We start from the raw sequence: 24790 nt of genomic DNA on the forward strand, positions 1-24790 counted from the left end.
TAATTATATTATGATACAAACAAATAAAACTGTACATAAAAAAAATGTTAAGAAACACCATTTTGTAATTGGAATTTTACGGATTTAATATAGATTTATTGGTTGCATGAAAAATTTATATTATTTAAACATTATCCACCTCAGTTTCACACGTTACGAATATTATCGTATAATATACAGTAATTTCTATTTACACATCATCTAACAATGGTAGCGTGATAATGTTTGCTGCGTATGAAATGGGAAAATGCCTTATAATATCCACTAGGTAGAGGTTACCACACGAATTGTATCCCTGCGATGTCGCGCGATAATTTTCCGTCATCCTGTTTTAATAGAATTTAGAGCTGTATGGAAGCTTTCGCATTACATCTCGGCAAAAAATAGTTACGCGAGTTTGCATCGCGCTGTAAAATTTGTTCAAATATGTGACAATTCCATCATAACATGTATGCATAAAATGCACAAAGTTAGAAGAAATATGTTACTTTTTATTGTTGCGTATGTTTAATGCCGATTTATATAACATATAATAATTTATTTTGACGACAATAAATCTATTCACACTTAAAACCCCCACAAAAGTAAGTTGCAGTAGTGAAAATAAAATAGTGACTCACCCATCGCCGAGAAGTTGGAAGTTTCTTCGAAGATTCAGTTCACAAGCTGTTTGGAAAAGCACGTAAAAATACTAACATGAACTCCTAAAAGAAAAATAACACCTCTTTGACGCCTTCTTCATACTTACGTTATGATCGTGAGGTAAATAACCGAATACGTAGTGCGTTGTAAAATTTTACCGATATGTAAAATGTTTATATCAATTTTTACATACGACAATATTAATAATAATATTATATTAATATAAACGCTAACATATTATAAAATAATTCATATTATTATATAATTATAATTCAAAAATTTCGCGCAATTTAATTGACCATCTCTAACACAATAACGTCTCGAGAGTCAAGATGATTTATTATTTTTATATCTTAAGTAAAAATTAGCATTTATCTGTCTAAAACTTTAGTATGATTTATATCTTATGAAGAATATAAATCAGTAATTAAACTTAATAATTACAAGATAAAAATAACTTTTTATATACCACGTTTTTAAATTTTCTGTTGCATCATATTATAAACTTGACAATTATATGTATTAATAATTTTTTTTTATTGTACTTGGATAGAAATACTGAATAAATTTAATATAAAATACTGAAATGTCATTTTGACATTTCATATTGATTTCCATAGTAACGCACGTATATATTAATAATTTAGTTGCTAGGACCTCCTTATCAACCAACAATAATAACTTTCCATACAAAAGAGAATTAACTCAAAATGAATTCAATTCTGCTTAAAAATGGCTAAAAGTATTAACAAATCTTCGACAAACAAGAAAAAATATGTACTGGACACAAGAAAAAAATAGTACTGGACAAACACGAATACAAGCTAATAAAAACGTGGTAATAATAAAATAGCACAAAATTATATGAACGATAATATCATTTAAAATAAATATCTTCTTATTCCGTAAAAAGTTACGTTCCACTGATAAGTAAACAAATAGCAAACGAAAATCAATCATTATTTTTTTGTTTTGTGTATTTTTCTGTACATAACATAATTAAGTCGTTTTACCTACGCTAAGTAGGTACACAAATAAAGTCATCATTATTTAGTTTGAAATTTAATTGTGTGCAGATGCCAGCCATTTAAGCCGTTCCGTTGAGTTTCTTGTATTCGAAATATTTATAATTATTACAAAGAAATAAAAGTATGTTGACACTCCGACACTAAAATTGATAAAATAAATTTTATTTACCGCAATTTGAAAATTGATAATTTTTCCTGAAAAATACAATATTGTGTTGATTAAATATTAATTTCAAAGTTCACGTACACTTTTATTGCTACTCTTGTAGAAAGTAACTAGTAATAATTCGTGCTACCCCATTACTGCATTTCACTAATATGAAAACATATTGCAATATTTAATTTATTTTAAGAATGCTTAGATAATAATATTATATTATTATCAATAATTTATTGTTCATCACGTTTGAAGCAAAAAACTATATCAACATATACCAGTATGTTTATATTTGTTGAGCTTTCATTTGCAAGTGTCAATAAGAAAGAAATATATTCCTTGTTACTTTAATGGTAGTGAACAAATGGTATCACTAAGAGAATTTGGGGATATTTTATCGTTGTTTAAATGCATAATATTATGACAATTTTTAGATACTTCCAGATGTCAAAAATAAATAAATATATCAGTCGGTGTTTCGTATTTATTAAGCTTTCATTGCGGCGTACCTACCGATAAACTTTACTTTTCTCGCTCCTGAGAAGTCATTATTTATAATTAAAGCTTTCAATGTAATTAATATTTACGATGCAATTATTTTTGATGCTAAAATTTTTATTATTTATTTTAATGAACTGATATCATTAGGAGTCACAATAATAAGAGAAATATTAGTATTTCGGTCGAATTTAATATGTAAATGACGATTGTACTGTCAATAAATCATGTAAGAAAGGCGAGATCGTGTCACTAGTTAATTTAAATACAGTATTTAGAAAATATATGTTATACTGAAGATAATGTTTATTTCATTAAGTTAAATAAAACAATTTTTTAAATTATTATTATCCTTAAGTATAACATTACACCTTAATATTTTTTGTTTTTTAATTTTATCAGTACTTTATAAAAAATAATTGAATTATTTTTTAAATAAAACTGACTATAATTATACTAAATTCAATTAATAATCTAAGATTATATTTATTGAAAATATAATATAGGCAAAAAAATCAACCAAAAACGTGGGACCGGCTGGGATTTAAACTTACGTAATTCACGGTATTGATAAGTGCTCTTATCAATATAACACTCATCCGGATGAAGTGAACTATGTGTGTTTGAAATTGAATAGATATATATATTTCTAGGAATTAATTTAAAGAAGTTTTTCATAATGTAATACTACAGAGCAACACTAACCAAAATTATTTATTGCATAATCTGATTCTTGTCAACGACAGTATTAATTATATTACCGCTGTTGTATCGGTTTGTGTCGCTTGACCAACCTTCCCCGTCCTGTTATATAATTTAACTCTCGATCAATGTCATCGGTTTATAGTACATAATATGTACTTAAAAAATAATATAGAATTGCACAATTATTAATAGTAATTAGCTATTTTTTTATTCAATGAATAATTCACAAGATTTAAGAATGTAACATTCTTATTATTGAACTTACATAATTTTGAAAACACTTCTGAAAAAATATATAGGTGACCAATAGAAAAAAATCTTTTCAGTAATTATTAATACCTACTTTGATTTAAACTACAAAAGCCGATTGCCAATTATTAATAGTACCTCAATTGGGAATGCGCTTCAGAGAGTATTGTAAGAGCCATAAACTAAACTTTGTTGCAATTAGATAAGATACTTAAAGCATTGTGGTCGATGCGCGTGGGCGCGAATCCCAGGAGATACAGGTTCGATTCCTGCTGTGTGTCGTATTTTTTCAAAAAAGATTTTTTCAATTTGTTACATATTTTCTCAGAAGTGTTTTCAAATTTATGTAAGTATATAAATAGTAAGTTTAACAGTAAATAAAAAAATAAATAACTACGATGTATTTATAAAAAACCTACCACTAATAAATTGTAATAATATCACAAATTATGAAAGAACTTTTACTTATGATATGTATTCATAATTAAAGAATAAGGCATAGCTAATTTTCTCCAATAAACCTTGAAATATATTTGAGCTGTTATAAAATTCGTTACGAGAGTAAAAATATTTCTTTTGGTGTAATACTTTAGTGTTGTGTAGTAAATAATTAGAATATAGAAAGAAGTCAAGGTCATTTTTCAGATTATTTATATTGCGTGGCTGGGTGCCGTATTATTTTTATTCGTGAAATACGATATGCAATAAATTATAATCAACCATGATTATCGGTTATTTATATACGATCTACACAAGAGATTAATGTTTTTTTTCAAAAACCCTAGACAAATATAGTTAAAAAAATATATCGCATTCCAATTAATCAGGTTTATTTTTAACGTGACTTGTATACATTTTTTGTAAAAAAAAAAAAGATTTTCTAATGATATCGTTTTTATTTTAGCACGTAATTAAAATATCCATACAAATAATAAATTGTACTATATAATAATATATTTTCATATCATTATTTAAAATTTACAAAATTATAAGTTTGTGTAAGACAACACAGTAAATAATATTATTTGTTATAAAAACTATTGCATTATTTGTATAATGTTGTGCTCTTCTAGTTGTGTACATAATAAACTAAAACTTAATATTATACCAGAAACATGTATTTAAATAAAGTTTTGTCATAAAATTTGATGAAGACTAATTATTAAGCTTTTTGATTTTCATCTATGCATGCAATTAATATTATTTACTGACAACCATCTTTAATTTGTTTTAATTAAAATATTTGTTTTGATTTTTTTATTTACGTAAAATGTTAATTATATTATAATTATTGATTGTGTTTATATAATACCTAGAGCTCTTTTAAAATGTTTTTAGCACTTAGTTAATTCATCTTTATATTATAGATTACTATCATGAATAGATATAAAAATTTCATGAAAACAGTAACTACTTAGAAATCTTTGCAGTTTTTTTTTAATATTATTTTCACCGATGTTCCTACTTATATTAATTATTAATGTTTTAGATAACATTTCCTTGTATAAAACTGTGTTAACTATGTTAAGTGTCTCTACAATCCATGCCATGTGCGATCTAAGGGTGAAATAAATTATAATATGTGTATGCTAACATTGGTTGCCTAATGTTTGCTTAGTGCCTATTATTATAAAACGATTTTTTTTAATTATTCTAGAATATAAAATATTTACCTATCTTACATCATTATATTAATATTTTAAATTATAAAATAATTTAACTATATAATGTAAATAGACACTATTAATTATAACCAATATTAATGAACATACATTACTTGAATAAGAACACAGCTATTGCATTGTAAAAGTGTGTACTGTGGGTTTTTTTTTTCTATTTTTGTGTCTGCTATTGTAGTATACACATCTAATGTGCACTATATATTTGTTATAAAATAATTAATTCAAAAAAATACTGACAGATAGATTAAAAGTGATTTTTAAATCAAAACAAAACAATTAATAGTAATAATTTATTCATTTTATCTAAGTGACTGATTGATTGATCATTATTTACTTATTTATATTTTTTTATTTAAGCACGTTCTAATTTGGTTAATATATTATAATATACTATTTTATAATTTTTACATATAAATAATTAACCATTGTCATTCCATGAAGAATGAAAAAAAATTAACATATTTTAAGATTTATGTTGTTTTTGTTTTTATATTAACCTATAGTTTTTCATATTCCTTAGTTGAAAGCTTTTTTACGACCTATGCAATTTAAATTTCTCTAAAAGCAAAGCTTAATCTACGACCACAAAATATAACAAGTAGCTCTCGTTACATAAAACTGAAAAGAAAAATCATACATTGTGAAAGTGGTATAATAAATCTATCGCCATTCGTCGCGTGGCACAAAAATGGCGTGGCATTAACATGGCGTGACGTGGCATGGCGATGCAATATGGCTGGATGGGGGTGCGCTCTCTAAAAATGCATTTTCAGGTAATATCAAAAAGATGCATGCAAAAAACAATATCCATAACCCAACATGTACAAAGCACATAAATATAAGCAAAATTTGAGTGACATGATTAATTCATTATAAAGTATTTTAACACAAAATATTTATTACTAAAATATCCATGGCATAATGTAAATAGTGTAATTTATTCAATTAACCCCAAAAAGATTACTCTAAATGTTTGACCACATTGTGTATGTACTTAGTTTAAAGTTTTGTCAAGTGAGTCGCCTAGAGTCATAACTGACATATTGCAATTTTGTCATTTTTTAGTTAAATATACCAAGTGATTCTATAGACAATAATCTAGGTACATAAAGAAAAATAGTTGGCTATCAAAGTCACTTTAAACCATGTGAAAATCGTTGACAAAATTGACTGTTGGTATCATAACTCACATTTTTCAATGAATAATGTGAGTTCTGTTATCAAGGCCTTTCTAACCAATCAGATAGCTCCATTTATCAGTGTGCTGTGTGTCTGCAGCCTTAAGAATAGGTATTATAATATATTTTTTTAAATAATATAAATCGACTCACTCACTCATTCAAGGGAGTTCAATACTTTTATTCTAATTACAAAAAACAGTGCTCTGTTGGTTTTTTGCGATTATCTTAAACCTCAATTTTTGGAGTATATGAGTTATGACTGTGCACATCAAGTATATTAATATTATATGATATTATTCATTATCTTCGTATGCTATACGATTATTCTGGAATCGTTATATTTTCTATTTAAATAAATAATGTTGGATGGGTCGATTGTTTATTGGATTTAACTCTGTCAATTTTTAGAAGAAAGACATTAAATTTGAAAATACATGATATGTATTAAGTACTTATTTTATATAGTTTTATAATAATCGAGGGCAGTTTTATAACATTATTTATTCTTAAACAGAGATTTTTTTAGATATTCTCTATTTAGAATATTTTGGAACGCTAAACGTGAGATTCTAAATAAGCTAACCTCACAATTTTTGACCTCTTTTCCCAGTAACATCCCTGACGTTCTTTTGCTTTAGCATGTTAATATTTAACGCAATACAAAAATTGGAATGGGCAAACGCCAGTCTTTCTTAAGTAAACAACCATTTAAAATATGTTGAAACGTTTAATTCGAGCTTATTTTTTTTGTGAACGTAAAAAACCTTATCCGGAAATTACTTGCATGCACGATAGTAAGTTTTGTCTGTTTTTCACGAAACGTGAGAGAGATTTTGTATTACGATATGCTGTTTCAGCGTACAGAATTCTCTGCATACAACTTTCATGTTAATTTTTACCCATCGCGGTGGTAAATTTTAAATAAAATCTACGTGAATTGGTATTTTCAAAAGTCTCATAGAAATAGCAGCTACCGGAGCTTTTAACAAAGCGGAACTCGCAATGCTGGAGGCATTAAAGTACGAAAATGCATTTAACACAAAGCTTTGTGTGGAGGAAAATTGATGAGATATGCAAATGAGTTATCAATTTGCAAACGTTTTCGAGTGTCTAGAACTTCACTCTTAATAGTTTATACCATATTCAACTCTTCGTAACATCTAAATATTCTCTGAATATCTTCAATATTTATTTTAACTTATTTAAAGCTAAAGTTTGGCGTACTATCTATTATGTTTACATAAGTATTCATTATTCAAATTGAAAGGATAGGTTTTCAGCATAGATTTTGTTTTTCTTAAATGTGTATCTTTAAAAATAAATTTATTAAATATGACTTAAAATACGTGCGCGAATTAACACAAATTAGAAGGAGGTATATAAAATGTATTTCTCATATCAAAGTGATTACCCAAATCAACAATTTTATCCCAACATACTACCTAATTAAGAAATCATGTCAAATCAAAGAAAATACTATTAGTAGTATGAAACGTCAAAAATAGCACCTTTAACAACGATCACGCTGAGCGTGTTAAAATGATAACTCCTCAAGCTTTCATATAGTAAGATGTTAGCGATAGAGTACTGCGCAAGCATTCCATCAGACGAAGAGGAAAATATTTTCAAAATTCGCTTTTTCGCTTATTACCGATAATTAACAGTTTGCAAACAAAATAATATAATATAACGGAATGGTGATCTTTGTTGTGATGGAGTTACGTAGTTGAAATAGATCTATCTATCATAACATTATCGAGTTAACAAGAAAAAATATTCATAATAATATTATACAAAATGTAAAGTAGGTCAACCGAATATTAATAGTATAGTGGTATGTATTTAAAGTACCTACATAATAATATGTGGGTAAAAAATTATTTATTATTTGAAATTCTAAACTAATTTAAACGTTGTGAGAGTCATTTTTAAATGTTACTAAAATATATTTGTTATTTGGGCTCTATATTACGACCGTACACCCTGGATAAACGTCAGATTTCTTTAGTCAATACTTGAAAGCATCTAACCGAGATTTTTCGAGCATAGAAAATCATCGAAAAAACCGTTATTATATGGCGAAAACGCTATTATAAGCGTAGACAATAAGTAAAAATATAAAAATCCTTTACAATGTAAGTATAAAATTCAAACATTTTAAATTAATAAAATTCGCCGTTTTCAAAAATCAATATAGCATAATAGAGTTTGCCAATGCATTTCATTAAATTCAAATAATTATAAAGTAACCTAAGACATTCGTGCACACACCAAAGCGAATTATTCGCAGCGAATATTTGCCAATCAAGCTCTTATTGGCTTACGGGAAAGAGCACGCGACGTTCAGATTTCGGAAGGGAATTAAGTTATTATCTTACAAAGTTCAATATGGAGCGCTGCGATTGTTTGACATTTCGGTATCGAGCATTCAAATAATATATCAATAATTTTATATTATCATTGATACAATTTATTATTTGTCTCCGACACTGCCATCCATTCGCATTTACCACGTCAAAATATCCCGAAAAAAGCACCCGCATCAATATGGAAGGTCCGGTCAAAAGAGTCTCAAAAATAGGCAAATATATGACAAACTGATGGCTTTCATTGTATATTTTGATCCCCTGCGTAAATAAATGATACTTTTGTTCATTAACAACAGGTAAGTAGGGAGCATTACAGCGGCATTAGCTTTTTTTGAGACTCTTTTGACCGGACCTTCAGTACCGATGGCGGGTGCTTTTTTAGGGATATTTTACGGGGTACTTGGTGAATATTCGCGTTGGTTTGTGCGAGCCTTAAACCTTCATATAAAAACGCTCTAAATAGGTAAGTAGGTATGCGAAAATAAGGAACATTTTTCAAAATAACGTTATAGATAACAATATTTCATATATAAAATTGAGCCGTGTTAACTAAACGACATTGTTATAATTTCAGATAATTCCGACTCAAATTTGATCAATAAAATAAGAAATACGAGTGATAATGGCTTGGATGGCTTGTATTTACTCTTTCGCGAGTGTCTTTGTGTCAAAGGTTACTTTATAATTATTTAAATTTTATGAAATGCATTGGCAAACTCTAATATGCTATACTGATTTTTGAAAACGGCGAATTTTATTAGGTAATTGAAAATGTTTGAATTTTATTCATTGTAAAAGATTTTTATTCTTGTTATTATTGTCTACGCTTATAATAGCGCTTAAGCCATATAATAGCAATTTTTCCGATGATTGTTTATGCTCAAAAAGTGTCGCTTAGATGCTTTCAAATATTGAATAAAAAATCTGTCGTTTACCCAGGGTGTACGGTCGTAACATAAAGCCGTTATTTGTAAATAATTATTCAAAAGGTATCAAAATAAAATAACAATTGCATACCAGAATTAATTATCAGATTAGTAAAAATAAAAATAAAGACTAATTTGAAGAGTAAGCCTGGTATCATGGTACCAATTTATCTATATTAATCTGTGATTTTTTTATTTTTCACTTGCTCCGTATCGGTCCTACAGATGGTTTCAGTGCCAATTTTGGGAAACCATGAATTACACTTTAAATTATAGTGTTACATATTATTTATTTTAAAGTAGTAAGGCTACCTGTTTCAAAGTCAGTAACCCTGATTTTTACTTAAAAAATATCAAATACACCTTCGGTTTGTCACTTAAATAGAATTAGTCAGAAGACATTTAAAGGCAGTTTAAAAGTCTTTTATATTAATTATTATAAACCACCATTTTTTATATTTCACGATAAACTTAAAACATGATTTAAAAAAAAGAAAACTGACTATTTTATTTCGCTTTTTTTAAATTATTTATTAATATGTTTGCAAAAAGAAACTTGTGTGCTTGATGATTTTGGATCTATTAAAAATAACTGAATATGGAAATTACAGATTTTGAAACTAAAAGTTTCTAATGTATTGGTATTTGTGTTTCGTGTCCAGATATTTGTACGGTTGCAGTTCGCCGTATCACACTTCACCGTGAAATGTTGTATCAGAAATATACGGTCGTATTTTAAAGACCGTCCAACTTCTTTGGATTGTATAGTACAGAGATATATTTCATGTCTAAATAAATTACGGCTCTTGTCGGTTTACAGGAAGCCAGCGGCAAACAAATTTTGAAAATAACCGATATACTGGATAATTTTTTAGGTTATGTTATGTTAGGTTCGGAATAATATTGTCTGCAATACTCCACGAACAACGCGTATTTTTTTCATCTCGGTGCGATAAGAAAGCTCACGGTGAATAATGCTACGGTGAAATGTAATACGTACAATTTACATATAGCCTTTGTGTTTAGTATTACTGTAAACATATTATATAAAAACGAACAAAATACATGTCACTCAAATTTTGTATACATTTTCATTAAGCTCAGACAGGTAGGGATATAAACATTCTTTTGTACAAGTGCTGGGTTTTTGATATGCCTTTGTGTTGTGATTGTCGTGACTAAGTTCAGCTAATGGTAAATGAGGATGTTCGCCCACCGTTTTGACGTAAGAGACAGTGTCGCCCGTTGCCTCTGTGAAGGCCCTCCGCAGACGAGAGCGTCGGACCTGCGACAACGTTTGCGGACACAGGAGGACGCCCTGTCAAGGTGAAAACAAACGTCACACAAATGTGGATAGTATAGTGTAATATTATCAACCAATCATGAATAGTTGTATTGTTCGAATTTTAAATCCGAATTATTGTGTAAAAATCCAAAACAATTTAAAAAAAAAAAAAAAAAAAATAGAAGCGTGTTTGAAAACAATGTAGGTACAAGATTCAACAACATAAAACAGTAGTTGTCATTTGGTTGAATGTCTTAAGATTATAATATGACGTGATAATAAAATTTGATAATTTTTGTGCTGTTTATAAATATTCAAGCCATATAGGTTGTTTTTTTTTTGAAGAGGAACACCACTAAGATGCCAAAATTGTTTAGTATAATTAATAGTTCTTGGAGATCAAAAAAAAAAAATCTAAATAAGAAAATTGCATGACATTGTTGATAATAAAACTTGCAGTATTTAGTAAAGGAAACTATTGATAATATTGATACTTAGTCATAAACGTAAAAAATCTCAGTAGGTAATAATATTTTATACGAGTTTTCTGTAAAAAGAGCAATATACCATATAATTAATAATTATAACTTACATAATTTAGGTAAAATCATAATAAGTGCACAAAATATGAAATGACCTGAAAAAAAAGTTAAAAAATAGATAATGTTATATATTGTTACATACCTACTAAATACTTAACCAGTCATTGTAATTATATGATATATTTTGATTTATGATTACAATATAAAATAATATGTCACTATGATAGAATAATTTAAACTATATGAATAATGCAGGTGATAACATATAACTATTAATAATTAACGATGTAGTTTATGGAGTATCCATTTATGAGTATTTGAATATACTAAGAAAACATTTAATTTTTAACAGAAATGAGACAAAATTTAGACATAAAGAGCATGCTAAATATTAATTAGAGTCTAGTGTGAAAAAAATAAGGTCAACATTTTAAATCTAATATTTAGGTCAAAACTAATTTCACCAAACAAATGACTAAAAGTACATTATAATAAATTACTTAGGTAAGTTAAATAATTAAATTTTATAATTTTCCATCATCAAAGTGTTTAATATCTACTGCAAAAATATATCAAAATAATAATTATTTCCGAGGCAACGAATTATAAACTTTTGAGCGAATATTATATACTATCAGGAACGGTGTGATATGAAAATTTAGCTAAAATAAATTCAAGTATAATAATATTTATTATACTTGAAAATATTTTTTTAAAACGTGGTTGAAAATAACTTAAAATACCGTAAAAATAACCGCATTTGTATTATATATAAATTATCACGATAAAATTAAATAATTATATTGATATTAAAATACACACGACACATTACGATTACACAAACAATGATTAATATTATGTAACATACACAAAATAAATAAATGTATGTCAAAATATTACGCTAAAATAATGATTTAATAAAAAATATAAAACACCAATGCTGCCATATATTATGTTATATCATAAAATAGAAAATACTTACCCTTCCTGAAAATAAACGTTATCAGTTTAAAAGTATTTATAACATATTCAAGTATTTAATAAACAATATACAGAAGACAATAAATACAAATCATAGAATATAAATTAAAGAAATCATATTAATTTTAAGTTTGTAACAAAATTAATCAAAAAAAAATAATACGGGCATCTATAAAATGTAGGATGTTAATTTAATTTTTTTAATATTATTTGATTTAGAATGATTAGAAATAAATTCATTGTAGATTTAATGAAAAATACCTTTTTCTATTATCTTATCTAATTATGTAGGTATTATGAAAGCGCACATATATATTATGTTTTGACGATTATATGAATAGTTTATATACGATAAATATACGTTTATATAGATTATACGATTGATGATATAGTTTTTCCGAGTCAGAGTAAAAGTGGCTTCATACTAGGAAGATTATATTTTTTTAATCTACAAGTGGTTATTAGCTTATTGCTCAAATTATTGGGTCATTGCCGAGTACCTCAAAAATCGTATTAAAGAATAGACAAATAAATGTAATACACTACTCCAGGTCTGGGCAAACTGCGGCCCGCCAAGTATTTCTGTGAGGCCCGCAAGCTTTTATCATATTTTTGAAAAAAGTTTATTTTTTCTACATTTAAAAATCAAATTTAAATATACCTACATGAATTATTGCACCGTCCATAAGAAATCTAAAAAAAATATAAAACTCTTAATTCGAATAATTTCGAATAACTTAAAGCTTATGCTCAAATATATTGGTTATTTTTTGATCAACCTACATAATATTATTATGTGAACAAACATTTTTAATTATGAATATCAAAAATTCCCTTTTCATGATAATTAATAATGTATGTATAAAAATAGTATTTTACTTACGGCCTACCATTCATTTTATATTTCTAATATGGTCTTTCATCCAAAAAGTATGCCCAGACCTGCTCTTCTTCATTCCGGAATCAATGTATTAATATATATTTATATTTTAAATTAGTATACAGAAAATTAGATAATAATATAATATTATATTACTTTATAATATTAATTTTATTATTATTAATGATACTTCTATAGTAAGTATTTTATTGCTTCTAATTTAAGAAATATTTCAATATGGTAATAAATCATTATAGAAAGAAGCTTAATACTGAATGTCTTGAGTTAAGTTTGACAAATTTTCTTTGAATAAATTGTATGAAAGGCTGTCATCGCAAGGGATCACATTCTTTAGAAACCTCCTTTTAGATAGGCTGTATACACAGGAACTCGTTCTCGGTTCTATAGCATATAAAGTAGTGTTTATATACAAAGAGAATATTATTATAACATGACAAAGTCCTAGCAAATTACATATTGAAAACTATTTTTTATACTCGTAGTTATTTCGTTTTTATTTTAAAACATCTAAAAAAATTACATAATTATATGTATAAAACCGATTCATGATATTTTATCAAACGAGTACCGAATACCTTTAAAATGTCCTCAGAAAATTATATTTAATAATAATACTTGATGTTGAACGACAAATATATTCATTGTAAAAATATTTTGTTTTCCAGATCAGGTCTACTTTTTTTTTCGATCTTTTCCTTTTCGATATTATACTGTAATATTATACGCTATGGAAGAAGAAGGTTTAAATAGGGCATTATGCACAATGTTGGAGTTTTGTGAAAAATATTTTTTACTTTTTCATTTATTATTAAATATCTTGTCTATTTCAGTAAAGGAACTCATATTTTGTCTAATCGTAATATACTTAATGGATTATGAAAACCAATCGATTTTTTTCCAAAAATCAATTTATTCAAATTCCTTTTTTATATAAAAACAATATCTACATTATTAATTCAAAAGAAAACGTTATTTTTTTATACATAATGCCTCATCAATTACATATTATAAAATTATATACTTATACTTATTAAAATTTCTAAGTAAAAAAAAGTAGATGGCAATTTGGTACGTTGAATTTTAAAATTAGTAGTCTGGTGGTTTTATAATATATTTTCCACTAAACACCCTACCAATAACTTTTGTAGAAATATAAGTGTTTTCAGTATTTCCTACCTTCCCAATAAGGCTTTCAGCAAATGACATAACATAACCAATTATTAAAATTTCTCTTACTTACCATTCAAATAAATTATATTCTTTAATGAACTGTCATACTGCTTAACCGTACCTTTGACGATATTATAATAGTAGTATATAAGAATTTTAGGTACAGTTCGGTTATGAGGAAAACAGCGGAAAACACATTTGAAAATAGCCGATATACTGAATTATTTGTTAGGATAACCTAACCAAACCTAACTTAACCTAACCTTACCTAACCCAACCTAAACTAACCCAAACTAACAAATAATCCAACATATCGGGTATTTTCAAAATGTGTTTTCCGCTATATTCCTCATAACTGAACTGTACCGACTTTTATTATTCTTCGTTATATTTCTAGCAATATTTAACTGTAAATAGATGACTTTGAATATGAACTAAAGTGTATGGAATTATTAGAAATGTCAATATTACTCTGTTATAACAGTATTAATTGGTACCTACGTTACTTATTTAAAGTTTTTTTTTAAATTATTAATAACCATCTCCTTGCTTTCTCGTACAAGGCGGTTGTTGGTAATTTTGAACAATCACCCAGGCTTTGAGAAAAACCCAAAAATATTGTGTCCCAAACGGGAATCGAACCCAGAACTCTCTGGTGGAAGGCCAGCACCTAAAAATAAAGAAACTACGTTGAAAATACTGAAAAAATATTACATTAATAATTCATCATTATAATTATTATTATTGATATTATGAGTGATTGTGTTAATAATGATCTCTGTAAGAAATATTATCACCATCCTGTATATGACTACAATATACATGAGGCATTTTTTTTTGTTATTTGTCAGTTCTTAATAAATTAAACTTTCACAAAGATATTTTAAATCTTATATTGTCAATTTTATAAATAAAATTAAATGGGTAAGTCAAAATTGTAAAAAGCCTTCCTCTTTATCAAAACATTGAGATGTGCATAAAAAATAACGACAGAGTTTTAAAAGATTTTAGGTTTTAAGTATTTAAAAAAAGTTTTGTAAGCTGCATTAACTGTTTTTTTTATTTAAAACATTTAGGGTTATTTGGGCTGAATTAAACATTTCAAAGATTGACTACGTAACATGTTGTACGTTTAAAAATATAAAATCTCCCTGTACTGCTAACCTTTTTAAATAGTCCAGCGCATGATGGTTTAAGAGATCTTTACATGCATCTGCAAGGATAGTACTTGGCGACGTTGCTATAAGCATGGAATGCATTGCCTGTGATGGTATGATTGCGTCAACCGTCACAACCTACTAGAGAATATAAGCGGAAAACCGAGCAAAACGGATGAGTCTACGTAAGTCAGGTGAAAAATAAACGTTAGGCGTAGCACCTTGATAAGAAAAACACACTCATAACTAAAGCTGTAAGCATATTATACAGATGATAGTTAGAATATAATAGCAGCAATACTAATAATACGTAGGTATGTTATGCCATAACGAGAAAGATTTGAATCCAGACATGGATTGAACTTAATAATAAATAAAAATTATTTCTGTCTATAAAAAATATGATTAGCTCATTCTGTACAAAATTTCTTAGCTAATTTCTAAATTTATTAGCCTATTCTGTACAAATTTTGATCTGTGTCACCTCTGGGTGAGCGCAAATAATAGTATATTTTATATAAATATTGTAGAGTGGGTCATCCGACTTGATAATTAAAATAAGATAATTAAGTGTGGTTTTTATTTTAATAATTATCTAATGGTAAAAATTACCGAAGGATTATCACCTACAAAATTTAAAATAAAATATTTTTGATAAAATTTCTTTTGCAAAGTTTTCAGAATACGTATAATATATTTAGGTATTTTATATTAATTATAATTCTTTCTGTAAATATAAATGATGATTTTTCTATGTATGTATATTATATTTGTAGTATAGACACCATGATTTTCGTAATTTTAAATAATATAATTTATTCTGTGTTGACATAACAGAATATTCAATTCAAATAATGATATATTATTTACCATTATAAAACGATATCACTTTAACTAGAGCCATTTGTATAAACAAGTCCCAATGTCCGGCAAAAATGTCATGTCAATAAAAAGCTTCCTCATATTAAGAGTGGGAACGGAAAGCTGTAGCGGGTAACGGGCAACGGCTAACGACATGTCATAACGACTCTCATATACACGCCGCGACGCCCGTAACGGAAGTTAACGGCGCATTTCGATTATGATGTGTCGTAAACCAATCCGTTGCTTAAATTAAACTTCATGCGAATTGCGAATATGATATTTTATTTCACAGAGTCACCCGTCGTACAATAATATTTTTAGAATTTAAGAAAATTTAACAGTATTTTTACTGCAATTGAGATTTTGAAATAAAAGTTTTATTTGATCGACAAATTGTTTTCATATATTTATATGATATTTATTGACAAAAAAATATGTTAGTAATTAAATCTATCACATATTGCTTTTCATTTTATTAAAATATTTTCACGGTGCAAAACATAAATCCTTGGAGGTCTTTGTAGCGAATAATAATTTGGTATTATTCGCACGAGCAATACTTTTCCACATGGCAAACTATAAACAACGCATAAACCGATTATATTATATACCATAGTACTCTACTTCTTTTGCAGTTCCCGATATTAGTTAGTAGAGTGCATCTAAAGCTATATTATCGTCAATACTTTTATAGATATACCTATAATTTTATATAAATGTAATTTTTCAGGTAGGTATAATTATTTTTTAAAACATAACTAAAATATTATCTAACCCTTTTGATACTAAATTTGTAAACTTTAAGTCTGTATTTAGATTAGATAATATCATTTTCTGTAATCTACATTAGATATTTTTACTGCAATAATCGTATAGCAACATTAAAAGAAAAGGTCCTTACTTCACGTGTTAAAATATATAATATAATGATATTGGTTAGGTACTCATAAGGAATTTTGTTAATGATTGTAAACATTAGCTAGTTAGCTAGCTTTCAGTTAACATATTAGATTATAATATCTAACCATTGGTAATTTGTTTTTTTATTGATCGGGTATGTATATTTATTGACATTTTGTCATTAGCTAATTTCATCAAATTCCCAATACGTTACCTAGTTTCATTCTCTGCGACTAATGTTATTTTAACTGAATATTTTAATAGTATCAAATGCATTTTACTATCGGTTTGTACAAAGACTTTAAATATTCAAAAATTGTTTTCATATAATATCATCCTTTAATTTGTAGGCAATTAGGTTTTTACCTTATTTTATTGTATACAATTACTATACTTATAAACCACAATTACCGGTTGAGTGCACATAGTGCCTGAAGATATGCGAAAAGCGAAACTCGGGTGGGATAGTCCAAAAAACAAATCAATCAGAATACAGATTATTTATTATATAAACTATTCAAACGAATCCATCTCTTGTGAAATTATGTGTTAACTCTAATCCGGATTTCACGAAAAATTAATCCAAACATAATATCGTTTTGTGTATTTGCTAAAACTGTTAAATCTTTTCGACTATCTCCCAACACCATTTCGTTTAAAGTTAAATTGATTAAAGCTCAATTTAAATTCCATGTTATTTGTTTAATGGATTATAAAGGACCCTTAGTTCGTTTGATAGGTTAATCAAATTAGATAAATAAATATTGAAAGGAAGGAAAATCAAATAAAATATAAATGTATCGATTTTAGAGTCTAGGACGATTCGGCGCTGGGAAAACTGGGATGTCAATCGAATGAAATTCGAAAATAAATAGATGTTCGTAAATTGCAAGTTTTTTTAAAATAATATATGTAATATTATTATTTAAACTTAAAATATTATATTATTATTTAATACTTAGTGAGAATTTAAATATGCATACGTAAATAATGATTTAATTGTGCAAATGTAAAGTTCCAACGAGAAAAGAGTTCTTTTATTTTTATATAAAGCGTCAGGCATAATAATTCTCAATCTGCAATAAAAAAAATTATGCTAAGAGAAAAACGAATTCAAACTACTAAGTAGTACCTAGATAGAAACTGATTAAAATTCCTAGTCTATTTTCTGTATAAAATCGAAACAAAAGTCTATTTATTTCATTCGACAGCGCGGTGCTCAAATGTTCTGGCGCCCAGTTATCCCATTTCTGATTTTTAAATGTTCTTGAATTAAAAGTTAACTAATATAGTGATAAATGAATGGAGGATAACGTATTTGAAATATTTTTCACTGTACATAATATCAATATCGTTAATATAATTACATGCCATAATATTTTTTTTGTTTAATATGATTTATTGTTTTGTGTAATAAAATTAATAAATTTATTATATTTTATGTTTTCATTTTAATAATTGACAATGTTCTTGTAGAAAGAATCATTATATGTTATACATTGTGTATATTTAATAAAATATATTTGAATTGTCAGATAAACGAGGATGCTGGCAATCTTTATTAAAATTCAAAATTGAGTATTTATTTTGACATAATTTACAATTACAAGTAAAGGCCTTGAATATAAATTATAAAGGGATGCTATATTTTTAAAATATATTTTAAAATGTGTGCTGTTTTTTTATTTATTTAAAAATCGAGCCTCACTGTCAATTAGAAATGTAATGAAAAAAGTATTATATTGACATTATATCAACGTTGTAAAAATCGAGATAGCTACCTTGTAAAGTGCTTCATTTACACATAAGTGCTTAAAGTATAAATAACTAATGAGAAATAGTATAAAAACAGCCTTCGAGTATGTCTTCTAAATTTTATATTTATGCTGTTCCTTTAATTATTGTATTATTGCTACATAATAATATTATAGTGAAACGATAAGGCCAACCCTAAAGTGTTAACCTCTAAAACTAGCTAAAACTGCATTATATTATAATTATCATCGTCACCTTCATTCGTGGCGCTACAGGTCGGGGCGGGACCTGGCCTCCTCAACTCATCTTTCTTAGTCTGTTCAATCTTCAGCAATCCTCTTTCAACCTGTATTCTAATCACTGTGAAATCGAGGCCATGCATTCTAACCACTCTATCCACCTAGATGGCTTCGCCTCTAAAACTTTCCAAAATGTTGGACTGTGAACTATTATTTTAGTCTATACTTCAAAGGTTGATGGTCCCATAATTTCTCGTAGATTTATTGCTTTTAACTTATATACTAAAATGCTCCAAATTACTCTAACGAGATATTGTTTAATATAAGAAAAAAATTGGTTCGTGTACTTGTGTACGCGCGTTAGAAGTTATAGTTCTTTGGCGTAACAAAACAAAATTATCACACACCGCGTTAGTCAAAATTTACATCAACTAAAAATACTCATTGTTAGAAAATAGTTTTTACATAAACTAAATAATACCAAACAAAAGTAACGTGGGTACCTATCACATTTAAAAAATATAAGTAAGCCTAGTTTTGACAGCTAATCACATAGAAAAGGGAATAGAATTATTTAAAACGCGAAACAATATTTTTCACCAAGCGAAATAATCCATACTCCTTAGTCTATGGTCACTATGGTCGGCTATGATCACATTATTGCGCGAGATGTCATGTTTCAGATCTGTCAAATAGTATGATATTAGATAGAATTGACGTTTTAATAGCCCCATATCAACAAAAACTAGAATAAAGGAGAGCCGTTTATTGGAGTGCCGCTAGTTTATTTATATACACTTTAATTTATATCACTAAATAAATTATATAATTATTTCTCGTTTTTTTTTATTTGAGTATGGCCAACGATAATAAATTCGTTTCCTAGGCAACGGAACAATTTATTCTACTATCAAACTTGCGTTTGTATACAGCTGATTGATTTGCAGCTAAATGCATACTGTCGATTACTTTCGTAATGGCTCTCAATTTCACTCTCTACCAAACGCCCCAAAAGAAGTATAACTTCAATAAGTCAAAAAAAATATCTACCTACATAGTAATAATTATGTCATACGTCCAAAAAGCGTAGACGGCCGAAGAAGCTTTCACCTAGCGGAGTTACTTATATTTCACGTGCAGCGAATATTAACGCGCGATAAACGGATCGAGAATAGCGATCGTGCCATAATATTCGCTGCGTATGAAACGCGAAAATTTACCTCCGTCAGCAAACAATAGTCGTGCAATAATATTCGCTGTGTATCAAACGGAGATAAAATCTTTATCTAAATTAATCAAATGTTTGAATACAACGATACATATTAATTATAATCAATATCTTACTAATGTACGAGACACAGCTAGAGGTATCAAATCCTACCTACCTTCAGATGGTTACATGTAAATTGTACGTAAAACATTTCACCGTGGCACAGTTCGCCGTGAGTTTTCTTATCAGAAAGAGATGACCGTATACTATACGATCTCCAATTTTATTAGATTCAATATGAATATTAATTTAATTTTCATAGTTAATTCACGAATTCAAGAATGAAAACCTAACCTTACCTAACAAATAATTCAGTATATCGGCTATTTTCAAAATTTGTTTACTGCTGGCTTCCGATAAGAACCGTGTTTTATTTAGACATGAATTTTATGTCAGTACTATACGACCCAAAGAGGTTGGACGGTCTTTAATATACGGCCATATATTTCCGATACAATATTTCACGGTGAAGTGTGATACGGCGAATTGCATACGTACAAGTTTCCGGACACGCCTTCAGATATGGGCATTCTACCAATCGTCTATTCGTATATAAAGATACATTGCAAGTATTGACTAAAAAACAATTTAGTTGTTTGAGTGTCAAACTATAATGCAAACACAATTTTAAAAAAATTCAATTTTTTTACATATTTATTATTCGATAAATAATAAAACACAAGATTTGAGAATACTACAGTATCCATTGAACATATTATTATGTAAAGAATAATAGGATCTCACTTTACCTAATTGGTAGAACAGTCGGCTCTACATACACACAAAACCATGAGTGGAAACCCGCAGCTAATAAAAATTATGCTTTTTAAATATGTATTTAACCCAGTACAATAATCTAATGGGTCGGGCGAATGGCCTAAGATTATTTTTATTTCTAGTTTTTATTTATAACCTCTATGCAGTTGCGCATGATAAAAATACACGCGTACATGATTATTTACTTTTATGTAAGTAAATATATCCATTAATTTTTGTTTTGTACCGAATGAAAATTGATCACACAAAAGTACAGAAAGCATTGCATGTATATTGAATTATTTGATACAAATGTTTTTCTCATAATATGTATTTTTATGAAGTACGATGACGTAACATCTTCTTATAGTAACATATCTGATTTAAATTATTGTATTAGATACACTAGAAAAAAATTATAATACATTTCAATAACAGAACAAAAGTTTTTAGTCTTATTTTGAATCTGGGACAGAATGCTCATGAAATTAAAATCTCAGTGAAATGTGTGCATAAGGATGCAGAAATGCAAGCGCTGGTGGCGTGACCAGGAACGAGAAATTGCTGATTCAGAAACGGCATGTTTCCCCCGTTTCGCATACGTTGGAGGAATTCTACTGAATCGTATGCAAGGAATGTATTTGGGTTTAAAACTATTGTACGCAGAAACGGCGTGGGTTTTTTTAAACCGTAGGTGATTATGTTAATTTTATTATAATATTTTGATGATATTTTACTTAAAGTTGATTGATCTTCTTTAAAATATACTTAAGAAAATTACAGTTCGATTTCTTGTAATACTATATTGTAGCTGATTTCTACATTAAAACATCAAATATAATATTATATATTGAGTTTCTACTTCAAAGTTCAAAGTGTTATATATTTTTTTAAACTTAATATACTATTATATTAATTTACTGACATTTAGATTAAAATAAATAAAGTTTAATAGTTTACTATTATTTATCAATACGATAAGTATATACAAAAGCTCTAACGAATGCTTAGTCAGTTAATTTGGAATTATATACTTGATCAAAGTGCTGTACTTTTATAGTATAACACAATATATTTGACAAGTCTTATTTCGTCATTGTGTATACTTAATATGATTTGATTATTTCGTATTACAGCAATTTTAATAAATATTCATTCTAATTAGTACTAATTTATATTAGTTGAGATTCTAAAAAATATGGTTTTACTTGTCAATACACAATAAGTTTAGACGTTGATGATAAATTATAAACATTTTTAATAACATTTTTTTTAAATAGTTTTATAACATTCATAGTAAACGAGTAAATATATATTATAGACGTCATCGAAAGCAGTTCGGGGCAAAATTAACAAAAGAGATTTACTTTTAAAATTGTATTATTTATTAAAATGATTTACATAGTACAGTGTATGATATGTTTAGGCTGGTTGAGATTTCAAAGTGAAGAGTTATAAAATGGCGTCCGTAACGCATATGGAGACTGATTTTCTTACACCTATATTATCGAGTTGAAAGTGTGACCGGTATTATAGACCCGATATTTTCCCACGTGGGATTCAGTAATTATTGTATCTCTACAGGTAAAATTTTTGGTATTGCATGTTTGTTTCTTCTACAGTATAATTATTAATGATTCTAATGTTAAGTTTTTTTGAATATCGATTCGTGACCTAATTCGACGGATTTAAAGACATAGTTTTACATCAAAATACAACGTGCAATATCTTGATATTTAATTTGATAGAGTGTGTAACATGATTATGATAATATTAGTATTATAATACAATAGTAACTTATGACGTTACCCAAAGTACCGATTTCATTGTCAACTCTAACGCGTACATTCCCAAAGAGTCTGGATGCACTTTATTGCGAAAAGTTTCCATTGTGAATATCAAACGAGACAAATCCATACACACACACACACATACACATATTGGCTTGGTAGAAATAAAAAAATAATTCTTTGACCTATTTTAGTACAAATAGTATAATATTTCCAAAACGTATTGCCTAAATCTGGAAAAAATAAAATCAACCGTTTTTCGACGATACGTTCATATCGTCATTTCGAAATAATTTCTCTATGTTTTTATTTTACCAATCATCGACTGGTTGTTATGGTGTTAGACATAATCACTATAAATTTATTATACACGTTTAAAAATGTATAATATCATATTATATATTCTTTTTAACACTACAGGAAATAAAGCTCAATTAGAGTAGTCTTGTGAAAAAGTATTATAAATAGTAAATAATATTATTTTCTTCGTTCATTAAATATATTCACACAAAATAAATAAAGAAATATATTTACTCCGTTCTGTTCATTTTAATATAAACTTTAAAAAAATGCAAATAATAGGTTTTCGTAAAATATTACATACTAAAAAGTATAACACTTAAAGTTGCATATTATTTGATTATTAACAAACCACATTAATTAAAAATATAATAATATTTAGAATGTATTGTAAAAGTGAGGTCAAGCAAATATTACGAATTAATTATGACATCATTCTGCCACAAACCCAACGCAGTATGCATATCGACCGTGTTCAGGAAAAAGGGCATAACCCACACAGAACAAATTTTACAGGGGATGCAAAAAACGTTTTTTGAATGATTTTGGTTTACTATTAATAAAAAAATAGGCACAGACATTGGGTGCATGATGATTGATGAATTGGTGTAATATCTTTTCGATCTACTAATAATTAAAGAAGTTATTACAGAAAATCATTATAATTGAGGGTAAATTCTCTTTTCCTTAAATTAAAACTTAATTAAAGCTCAATTAAAACCTATATTTAGATAATTAATCGGCATTTGCGGCTTACTTCTTTTTTACAGAAAGTGTATTTAGTTGTATACATTGTTAATATCTAATAAAATCACTTTTCGAAAAATCGAGGGTTACGCTCTTTTTTCTAAACACAGTCGATATAATATGGAATATATTTTTTGCACATATATCTATATAATGTTTACATATGAGGAAGGACCAACTCGAAACTGCAATTCCCTTTATTTAAAGCATGGTGATTAACACACTATTTTCCAGTTGCGGAAACAGCCATTGTTTTGTTCAAACATAGTGCCTAACAAGTACTAAAAACTACGCTATTGTAGTCACTGTGATAAGGAATGTAATAATAGGTAATATTATACGTACTATGAAATAATTATGTTTGTTTCAAAATGCAGTTTTGATAAAATGATCACGCTTAAAGCTGAGGGTCACGTGTTTTAAAACAACTTACTATTGGGTCAGATTAATACTATTTTAAATAACATAATTAACTTAATAAAATGTCAACAACCATTATTGGTAAAAGGTAAATACTTAATTCAACATAAAGAAAAAATATTCGAAGTTAGAAAGTTTTATTTTAATTGATTAATGTAAATAACCCAGCTTAAAATTAAGAAGTAATTTTCAAAAATCTATTCTATACATTAGAATGAATTTTTTAAACTACATAAATGGCCAATGATACACATAAAAAAGTATTAAAAGTTATTA

At 27.3% G+C, this 24790-nt stretch overlaps 1 protein-coding gene across 1 annotated transcript in view; it reads right to left on the bottom strand.

The window, feature by feature from the left end:
- SK (small conductance calcium-activated potassium channel) overlaps positions 1-24790 on the bottom strand; it is a 428126-nt gene that overhangs the window by 394025 nt on the left and 9311 nt on the right. Inside the window, 1 exon segment of the mRNA XM_085945697.1 lies at positions 10654-10755. Within this exon segment, the coding sequence (XP_085801823.1) occupies positions 10654-10755 (102 nt within the window).

Source organism: Rhyacophila brunnea, unplaced genomic scaffold (genome assembly GCF_057557595.1).
Source record: "Rhyacophila brunnea isolate RB1 unplaced genomic scaffold, BYU_Rbru_1.0 scaffold_19, whole genome shotgun sequence".
NCBI classification, from domain to species: Eukaryota; Metazoa; Arthropoda; class Insecta; order Trichoptera; family Rhyacophilidae; genus Rhyacophila; species Rhyacophila brunnea.